Source organism: Fulmarus glacialis, unplaced genomic scaffold (assembly GCF_000690835.1).
Source record: "Fulmarus glacialis isolate BGI_N327 unplaced genomic scaffold, ASM69083v1 scaffold38006, whole genome shotgun sequence".
Taxonomy (NCBI): Eukaryota; Metazoa; Chordata; class Aves; order Procellariiformes; family Procellariidae; genus Fulmarus; species Fulmarus glacialis.
The window spans coordinates 19101-29822 of NW_009218148.1; the positions used below are offsets into that span (position 1 = coordinate 19101).

The 10722-nt window shown below is 42.3% G+C and overlaps 1 protein-coding gene across 1 annotated transcript; it reads right to left on the reverse strand.

The window, feature by feature from the left end:
- Positions 1-10031: 10031 nt before the first annotated feature.
- Positions 10032-10520, reverse strand: LOC104078344 (death domain-containing protein CRADD-like). The gene is made up of 2 exons (XM_009579951.1): positions 10223-10520; positions 10032-10120 (listed from the first exon to the last, which is right to left on the reverse strand). Exons 1-2 carry the CDS (start codon positions 10518-10520, stop codon positions 10032-10034), a joined length of 387 nt encoding a protein of 128 aa, XP_009578246.1.
- Positions 10521-10722: the final 202 nt, after the last annotated feature.

The following is a 10722-nucleotide window of genomic DNA, read 5'->3' on the forward strand; positions in this document are numbered from 1 at the left end:
AAGACAGCATAACACCCATTCCTTCACCAGAGAGAACATTTCAGTCATCAGTGGCAAAACCTTTGTCCTGCTCTGGTCAACAGGAGTCTGGCCTCTGAGTTCACTGAAGTCAGACTTTCACTGTGAGACACTAGTTAACATTTTTACTGACTTTGGATGGCTGTGCAGCCTCCACAACACATGCAAGTTAAGGTGGGTGTGTTTGCTGCTTGGTTGGTTTTTTTTTTAAAAAAACAGCATTCATAGACTTAATTTATGAAAGACAATAGATTTTCCCCATGCAATGGGAATACAAAAATTAAACAAACATTTTCAGATGAGCTCCAAGGCAATTCTGGAGGTCTAAAAGAAGAGCTGGCCAGCTTTGAAGGAAAATACTAATGAAGAAAAATTTAGTTAAAGAAGTCTACAAAGTCTTAAGTAGGAAGTTCTCTCAGTTACTCTGGAGCATATATTAGTGTATATCTATGGGCCACAAGGGCCATTAATTAGTATCAACAGAATGCCTATACTGATGACATAATGCAAAAATAACAACTGCGTCTTGTTTTTTCATGTTTACAAGTGGCTTTATCAAGCTGCAGGATCAGGTTCTTACAAGAAAGTTTCCAGTCTGTTCTAGAAAACAATTGTTCTTGTCTGTACAAAGCTTTTTCAATGATTCCCTCGCCACATCCTGAGACAAGACCAGCGGTGGGAAGCTGGCAACAATTAACAAAAGGTCTCAAGGATCATAGAGGACTGCAACTACGCATGTTTTTGGAAATACAAGACACGGGCATGATTTTGTCATACTGTGATGCAAGTTGAGGAGGAAAATGGACAGAGATTAAGATATTTTGTCTAATGGAAAACTACAGGTAGTGACCTCTGTAAGCCATTTAGAATGGACATACCCCAAGATGAGAAACAGTACTATAAACTCTGGAAAATAAAGATACTTAAATAATCAAAAAATCAAATAATATTTGCATGCAGCAACATCCCTGATATGATGCACATCTACATCTATATGTATGCGTGAACACAGAATTTTGGGAAGAAAGCATTCCAAGACTGCAGGGGTTTATGGACAGAACCACCTCATCCACTGGCCCGAAAAGGCTATGTCTATATTAGCAAGCAGTACAGAGCAATAGGAGAGGACCTACAGACTGATACAGATCACGCTGAGGATCTGGCATTCAGACTATACACAGCTGGAAGGTTTCACTTCTAACTGGCTCTAGTCTGGTCCTATGGACTCTGTGAAACACCCGGAGCACATTTTCCTGTTTAGATTCACCTGAAAGAAATCTAATTCAAACATTCCATTTCACTTAAAAAGCACATTCCTAATCTGAATTAGAAGTCATGCATACATATCCAAAGTGTCCTATGTCAGCACCAGTTATATTTAGATTAAAATCCCACATACTGAATACTCAGAGTGTGATGCCAAGCTTACAGAATCACAGAAAAATTTAGGTTGGGAGGTACCTTTGGAGGTCATCTAGTCCAACCTCCTGCTCAAAGCAAGGCCAGCTTCAAAGTCTGATCAGGTTGCTCAGGGTCTTCTACTGTTGAGTGTTGACTGTCTCCAAGGATGGAGATTCCACAGCCGCTTTGGGCAACCCTACTTGGGCCACAACCTCTGGTGGCCAGTGCTTAACCTGTCTTGTGACATTTTTTTCCTTATATCCAACCAGAATTTCCCTTGCTACAACTTGTGGCTGCCACTTCTTTTCCTTTTGCTGCACACCTGTAGGAAGACTCTGACTCCACCTTTCTCGAGTCTACTTGGCCTTCTCTTCTCCAAGAACAAACTCGGTTGTCTCAGCCTTTCCTTGTACTTCATGTTAAACTAACCACCTTGGTGTTGCTCCACAGGACTCTCTAGTTTGTCAATTCCTCCCTTGAACTGGTGGCATAAAGCTAGACACAGTATTTTAAATACAGCCTCCTAGTACCAAGTACAGGGGAATAATCACTTCCCTCGGCCTGCTGGTTTTGCGCTTGCTGATGCAGTCCTGTGTGTGGTTAGTCTTCATCATCATACTTGCTGTCTATCAAGACATCCAGCTTCTTTCTGCAGAGTTGCAACTGGCCAGTCAGTGCCCGTCTTGTGTTATTTTGTGGGAATTTTGTATCCCAGGTGCGGGACTTTACACTTACTTCTGCTGAACGTCACGAGGTTCTTGCTGGCCCATTCATCCAGCTTGCTGGGATCCCTCTGAGAGGCAGTCCCACTCTCCTGTGTCAAATGATCCCCAAGGCCTGGAATCACGCTGCCTTCCTGCTTTAGGCACAGTTTGGAAGATCTCGGAACACAAACTGACAAGCATGCAAACAAAGTTAATTCCCCTACAAACTTCTTGAACATACAGTCCCTCCCATCACCCAGGTCACTGACAAAGAGGTTAAACAGAATTGGTCCCACTGTCAGCCCTGAGGAACACGACTCGTAAGTAGCCTCCAGTTAGATGGATATTGAACCACCGACCACCACCCTTTGAGCCTGGTGGTCCGGCTTTTTTTCACTCACTGTGCCGTCCACCCATTCAGTCCATACCTTCCCACTAGCCACAAGAATGCTATGAGACTGTGCTGAAAGCCTTGCTGAAGTCAATTAAATGAAATCTACAGCTGTCATCCACAGAGGCAGCCATTTTATCACAGAAGGCCAGAATCAAGTCGGTTAAGCTTGATTTACCTGTGGTAAACCCAAGCTGGCTGTTCCCAGTGACTTCATTGCACTTTGTGCATTTGGCTTGCCACAGCCTACCAAACATGACAGGAAACAGACATAGGCTGGCTCCCTCAGCACTCTCAGACGCATCCCATCCAGCTCTGTGGGTTTGTGTATGTCCGCTCTACTCAGGTAGCTCCTAATTGAATTCTCTTCTACTATAAACAGCATCTCCCTCATCCAAATTCTACTGCTAGGCACAGATACCAGGGCCAACTGACAGCAGACTTTGCATATGAAGACCCAGACTTTTCCGTGCCCTTCATCAGTGGTTGCCTTATTCTTTCTTCCACTGCCAATGTACCTGTAGAAGCCCATCTTGTTGTCCTTCACATCTTTGAATGGTTTCAAACTCAAATGAGCTTTGCCCTTCATCACTCTATCCCTAAAAGCCCACAAAATGCTTTTATATTGCTCTTGGGTAGCCTGTCCTCACTTCCACCTCCTAGACAATTGCTTTTTGAATTTGAGCTCAGCTGGGTGTCCCCCTTTCAGCCAAGCTGGCCTCCTGCCATGCCTGCTGCTTTTCCTGTATGTAGGTATGGACCCTTTTTGTGCTTTGAAGAGGTTTTCCTTGATGATCAGTCAGGTCTCCTGGGTGCTTTTGTCCTTCAGAACTGTCTCCTATCAACCACCTTCATGAACAAGCTAAAGTCCAGGACCTTTACGCTGCTACTTGCTTTCCTCTCTTCTCTCAGTATCTTAAACCTGAGCACTGCTCAGGTGGTAACTGCAGCCAAGACCGACATTAACAAACACATCCCTAAACAGTTGTTCCTTGCTTGTGAGTAGCAAGGCCAGTAGAGCACTTCCCTTAGTCTACTCATCTAGGACATTCATCAAGATATTGTCCCTTCTGCATTCCAAAAGTCTCCTGGATCGCCATACCGTGTCACATTCCCAGTAAACACCAGGGTTGTTAAAAGTTTCCCTGAGAACCAGGGAATGCAATAGAAGCACTCTTTTAAGAAGGCTTCATAGGATCACAGGGAAGTTCGGGTTGGAAGAGACCCCAGGAGGACTCCTGTCCAACCTCCTGTTCAAAGCAGGATCAGCTCTGAGATCAGACCATGTTGCTCATTATTCTATCCAGCTGGGTATTGAAAACCTCCAAAGATGAAGACTACTTGACATCTCTGGGTCACCGTTCCACTTCTTGACTCCCCTTACAATGAAAAACTCTCCTTGTAGCCAGTCAGAACCTCCCATTTCAACTAACACCCTTCATCTCTCATCTTCTCACCATGCATTGCTGTGTAGAGCCTACTCCTGTCTTCTCTTGATATCCTCTTTGTAGGTATTGGAAAGCTGCTATCTTCCCTTTTCCAGGCTCTATCTCCTTTTGATGGGGAAGCCCTATAAAAGATGCCACCACAGTCTCTCTCCCACTGAGCTCCCTTCTGATCCTAACCCGTAAGCTCTTGACCAGCCTGTTGCCCAGGCAATAGTAAAGCCCTGTGCATTCAAGACACTCCTTTGAAGAGACTGCAATGGCATCCTTGTCTAAGAACCTGAAGCCATGCACTATGGCACTGCAGTTGTGTGAACTATCCCACCGTGCCTCTGTAAATCCAATGCCATCACAGTGCTGCAACTGTGCAGACTTCCACTTCCTCCCAGCACAACTGCTGCTAAAGACACTTTTGCCCCCAACTGTCAAGTTGATCCCATCTGTCCCTAGCAGTCCCCATTTCTTAAAAAGGGTCCTGTGGTCATATAGTCCAAAGTGCTGCCATGACACCAGGTGCACAGACAGGTGTGAATATGCAGGATGCATCCACCCATGCCCAGGTTTTTCCCCTTTCCCGTCCTGAATGGCAGGACGGAGAACGCTGCTTGGGCTCCATCCCTTCACATGGGATCACTGAGCCCCACAGTCATCCTTAATCTGCTGAAGTATTACTAGCACCCACATGAGAGAGCAGCAAAGTCTGATGATTGGCGAGGCCTTGGCAACCTCTGTGATGTCCTGGATCCAGTCCCTGAGGAAGCAGCAGACTTTGGAAGTCATCAGGTCTGGTCAGCAGATGGATGTCTCCATTCCCTTCACCAGGGAGTCTTCAATCCCAATTACCCATTGCTTCCTCTTAGTGGCACTGGTTATGAGTAGTTGATCAGGCACAGCTGGCCCAAACACCTCTCTTGCCAGAACTCGCTCCTCCTCTTCTGCTTCCAGGGACTATACGTTTTATTAAATCTATATTATTATTAGCCTCACATATTTGTGTTACTGAGGATGACACCAAGTATGGTTTATCTTTCCATTAACTTACCTGAAAGAAACTGTTTGAGACTGGGCAGGAAACACTATAGTTCTTAACAGTGATGCCTAAGATTTAGGCTTCTCAAAGTGAAAAACATAGATGTAAGCAGCATAAACACAGCTGCTTATTAACACAGCAAAAAAGCAACAAAGCAAATATTCCTTTAACTGTAAAAAAAAAAAAAAAAGAAAATCTTACATTCTTACACACATTAAAACCAAAATACATACACAGAACGCTCTGTAGAACCAGGGAAGTTGATTACTTGTCCATGTCATGATGCATGCTGTTAATATTGAGTGTGTGCACAAACCTTTAATGCCAGACTTCACAGATCTCGCTGAGGTCAGGAACAAAGCCAAAGCCGTAAATGTAACACCCGAATTTCAGGGGAGATGGGAATGTGGAAAAGAGTTTGGGAAATTCTCCTACGAGGATGCCTTTGAATCTCTCCAAAGAACCAGAGAACATTTTCTATAGCCTCCAGGCTTTGGGATGTGGCACAAGGGCATTCCTTCATCTCCAGGTCAATCCAGTGCGGCCAAGGCTGCTAAGCCCATCCCTTTCCTTCAGACATACATGGGAGGAAACTCCCCCTTCTGCCACAGGACTATACGAGAGAGGGGAAAAAAATCACCGTCTTCTGTCCACCATTTTAGAGAAAGGAAAGGAATTCATCAGCTGCTCTCCTATCTGACATCTAAATGGAAAAGGCAAGAGACCAGGCTGTTTCCTCACTGCACTAGACGTGAGAGGAAGCAGGATAGGAAGAGGGCAGGAAGCAGCCAACAAAAGGTAAGAAGAGATGCTAAACTTCCCCATGTCCTAATGCTGTTGCATTTGAATCTGAACTCTTAGAAACCTACAACCCAGCTGTGGAAAAAGGACTTTGGGAAAGCTGGGGGGGGGAGAGGGAAGGATGGCTTTCTCAGCAGAAGTACATGTTTTGCTTTCTTTTGTATTTGCATGCTTCATCCAAAGTGTTACACAACATGAAGCTTTATATAGCTATATGAGAACACACGCTCCCCACACATCCAGGGAAAAACCCCAACCACACCAAAATCTGTTCAAATCAAAAAACCTCACCCAAGTCTAACAGGACCTTAATGCAGACTGCTGACTAGGTACCACAAGAACAACAACAACAACAAAATCATGCATTAGAAAATATTCCTTGCTTAGCTGTGAGAGAACAGCTTTCCCAAGACGATTCTGTGTAACTCCATGCCCCAAATTCACTAACATTTGCCAGATAGCAACGGCTGCTTTGGCAAACGCTGTATCTCAGACTTTTCTCTTTCTCAATATGCTGCGATTTCCTGTGGAATGGAGAAATCATCTATACTGCAAAGAGTGCAGTACTAACACTTTTAGAAGTAAATAATTTTATAATAACATATAATATAGAGAGAAATATAATACTTAGGCAGAGACTTTCCCGAGCGGAGAGACATTAGAAAAACATTCTGATAAACAAATGCCGACAAAGCTTCTATTTTTTTATTCAGTTCAAAAAATATTGGGTAACTGTTTGCTGTTCCTAGAAAGAATGGAATTCTGTTGCCAACAGCTGTAGTTTTTCGTAGGAATTATAATACTATATTGAAGATTTATGTTCCTGACAAAGGCATAAAGTTATCCAAACTAGGGCAGAAAAACCAGAATAGTCTTTTCCCAAGGAAACAGACCCACATTATTTTTGTTAACTCTTGCTATGGCAGAAGTTTTGATCTTCAAAACCAGGAACTCATGCTGCAGTTGATGTTTATAATTATTAAGTCTTGCAATGCCACTCTGCACAGGGTGAACTGTTTTATCACAGGTTCTTACACAAGCAAGAAACACACCCTATCATCTTGAAATCAATTAAAGTCATAAACATTTACCTCCAAAAGCACATGACTTTAAATTTTCTTCTTGAGATTTTGGGGTTTTGCAGTGATGCCTTCCCTACCTTAAGAAAAGGTTTCCCCAAAGCTGTGGCCATCTGATAGATCCATACAAGAGGAGAAAGGTGACGCTAGGCAAAAGGCTGTCCTGTGCATAAAGTAAACAAGGAAGGGGAAGGAATCTTGGGTCTCTTTGCTGCAATTATACAGATGCAAGTGGCCCTACCTGCCTGCATGTCACTCTCCTGATTCCCATGGAAAAACTATTCCTTGTGCTCTGCAGGATTAGGGTCTTCTGTGTTCTTTGGAACTACAGCAGATAACAGTATACAGAACTATTATTTTTAAGTCAACTGACGTTCAGCAATAAAACTCAGGATATCACAGGTTTTAAAGTTCATTTATTTGCAAACAGCCAAACAGCATACTCTGGGTTGAATCCTGGGCCAATTTACAGTTACACTCTATGCTGCTCCATGAACATTACACCCGAGTTACACAACTTGGGAATCAATAAATCCATTGCCTTGGAAGAATTTGCCCAAGGGCTCCCCATGAGTCAGTGGCAGTGTCTTGTTTAGGTCTCAGACTTTGGCTTCCATTTCGTAGCTGCTTGGTCCACCAGATCATATTTACACTACATCACCAAAAACGTTTTTATTTCTTTCCTTCTGAAATTGCTGTTTGTTTGGTTCGGTTGGTTTGTTGTTTTGGTTTTTTTTTACTAGGGGAAGAAAATAAATTAAAAGCTTCTTAACAATTACAGTTGTGATTTTTTTTTAACTGGGAACCAACAAACTATTTCTCGGCTGAAGCAAAGATAGAAAGCCTGATCTCTTTGAACAAAATGCACAATAATCAAAATACATACAAAAATCACTGTGCACGTGCCACAGTTTTTACGTGCAGATAGAGAAAACCTGATAGTCTACTTTTACTGACTTTAAAAATCCTACATGTAGTCAGTGAGAAGTGAAAGACTATAAAATAAAACCTTCCTTCAAGGAACAACTTGCCACCAGTCCTTAGTCCTGCAAAAGATCTGCAAAAACTGAGGATATTTTGCTTGAACTATTTTATTTTAACAGAGCATAAACAAGTGAACAGCAGGCATGCAATTTCCATAAGTATGCATGATTCAAAGGAAAAAAAGATTTAAAACCAACTTCAATTTCAAAAGTTTTAGGGTCTAAAAAAAGGGAGTGTGTATGTGGCAGGCTTTTTTCACTACAAATGAATTCTTTAAAAGAAATTGCCACTGACAAATCATCATTTATAAGAACTGTTTCCAATAAGGCAGAAGTTAAGTTATCTAGCATGGCACTAAAGAACACATTTAATTTTAAGTATGCTTATAGTTTTATTAGAGCCAATGGCTTTTTCCATGCTTAAGGCCAAGCATATGCTCAAGTACTCTGCCTAGACAAAAGCTTACAAGTTTGTTGTTTAGAATGCAAAGCGAGGCTTTTTATCCCAAACCACATTTTCTTGCATGTAATCAGCGTTGACGATGCCGCCATAGTTTCCAATTCATTCCAGGGTGCACTCAGCATTTATTAGGGCACAGATGGTGCTCTCTTTCTTTGGCTTCTAAAGAACATGCCTAAATATTAAAACAAACTTGGCTATCTGCCTCTTATCCTGTTCTTATACTCTGTATTGCCACAGTAAGAATAAAAGTAACCTTTCATCTAATCTGGAAGCCTTTTCTAAGTTACACACAAAATTTGGCAATAGGATTATGAAGTACAGTCAGCCCACTCGAAACCGGAGAACCTGATATGCATAAATCCAGCACGTTAGTCACAAGCGATCAAGAACGGGAACAAGCATCCACAAAACAATCAAAAGGACAAAAATCAGAAACAATTTTTCTAGTAACAAACTACATGATCCTGACTGTACTCAATGGCTAATTGTGTGTGTTTCTGGAACTGTAAGGACTATTCAACAGCTTAACCAGCAATTAGCAAACGAACAGGCTGATTTGTAAGGCAAATAGAGAGCATTAGCATGACAGGATTTGTCACAACAGCGAGCAAGGTCTTTTCCAACACACTCAATGCCGCAAGTTTGTGTTGTGCTGAGAACTTGCAGTGTTTTCCCCTATGGGCAGCAAAGGACATTTATTTCCCAAATTCTGACAGTTATTTACCCATTTCTGAGCAAGCATAAAGCAACCTCCACAGAGACCCAACAGAAAGACAAGCTGTCAGGATATTTCATTAAAAATGTCCTAAGGTAAGACCATGTCAGATTTGTCCAGCAGATCTTGACAAAATGTTCTGGAACGTGCAGCTAACTGGGATGCAGGTGCACATGACGGTCAACGGGTCTTAGTCACCCTTCTTCACAGGCTTTCAGTCTCACGCAAAGCACACTGATGCTGGAAAAATCACACGTCACGTGCATCAAAATACATATGACCAAACTCAAATGGGGCAGCGCGGTGGGATGGAGGGCTTGGAGAAAGGTTAATCAGACTGCTTGGAAACGATGTTCCCAAGTGAGGACTATTTCACTATCTCGCTGGTTACACGAGGTTAACAGCCAGTGCATGCTGCCAGAATCTAGGGCAAGAAATCTGCATTTTAAGCAGTCGTCTTGACTTCAAAACAGCTCAACAATTGCATGCACAGATTGGTAAAGAAATCACTTCTAAACAAACATCAAGTCCAGAAAACTAGTTTTAGAAGTACATTTAAATGTCAGAAAGCCAGAGATTTGACTAAGTAAGATTATATAACACCCACTAAATCAGTTAGCTCCTAAATTTTTTTTCAAACTAAGCAATGATTAGTAATTTTGGAAGTAATGATCCTAGATATTTGCACTCCAGTAAACATAATAAACTAAATAAATCTAAATTAGCATATGGTACTAAATCAAAATGACATTAAAATCATAATAAAAGTAAGTAAATAAAAATTCTGTCAATATGCACAATCCAGAAACAAACCACTGAAAACATACATAAAACAAACAATAATCAGCTATGGATGGTGAAGAGACTGTTCTGCAGCTAGTCAAAACTACTTTGTATAGTCCGTTCCCTTTGAGATAATGGAGTCTGGGTCCTCCTACATCCCAGCCTCTCCCAAGGCAGCCTCCCCTGCTGTCTCCTGGTCTTCTGAAACTCAGCCCCGCTCACTCCCCAAACTTTGCAATACTTCCTGGAGTTTGGCTGGCTTCCAGGAAATTCAGCTGTCCCCTTTTGTTGGTATCACGCTCCGTATCTACACAACGCATAACTTGAAATTACAGGTACATTCAATACGTTCAAAATTACGGCTTGAGAACAAGTTTCAAAGTATCAGCAACAACAATCCTGGCCTTACCTGCAGGATCTTGTACTGTCATTTCCTTACGCTTCACCATCAGCTTGTCTTTAACCCACGGGAACTCCTGTAACGAATCCAAGAACGCATCAAAAGCTTTGGGTCCTCTGGTGGGGAGAATATCAAGGAGCATCATGGTTTTCCTCTGACTGGTGGTTTGGGATTTTATTTCTTGAACGTGACTGTCCGTGAGAATCCCTTCTTGATAGAGATACTGAATAACAAGTCCATCCACCAGCACCTCTGTGCAGAGCTCCAGGCGCAGGGAGCGTAAAAGTTGCTTGTCCCTGGCATCCATCTGGCAACCTAGAGCGTGAGAAAAGGAGTAGGGAAATGCGTGAAGATTAAATACTTCAACCTTTAACATCCAGAAGTTATGTTTCATACCTGGCAACCTTTAGAAAGAATGCCAAACTCAGAATCACCAACCTGGGAAAACTATTAATGATCCCCACCATCTTCTTTCTGCTCAGATTTCACTGTCTGACGAGCTAAAATGC

Excerpts from the sequence above, each read along its gene's own strand:
- LOC104078344 (XM_009579951.1), bottom strand. The coding sequence starts at position 10,520 with ATGGATGCCAGGGACAAGCAACTTTTACGCTCCCTGCGCCTGGAGCTC. Across the intron at positions 10,121-10,222 it reads GACAGTACAAGATCCTGCAG|ATACGGAGCGTGATACCAAC; the intron begins GTAAGGCCAGGA and ends TGCGTTGTGTAG.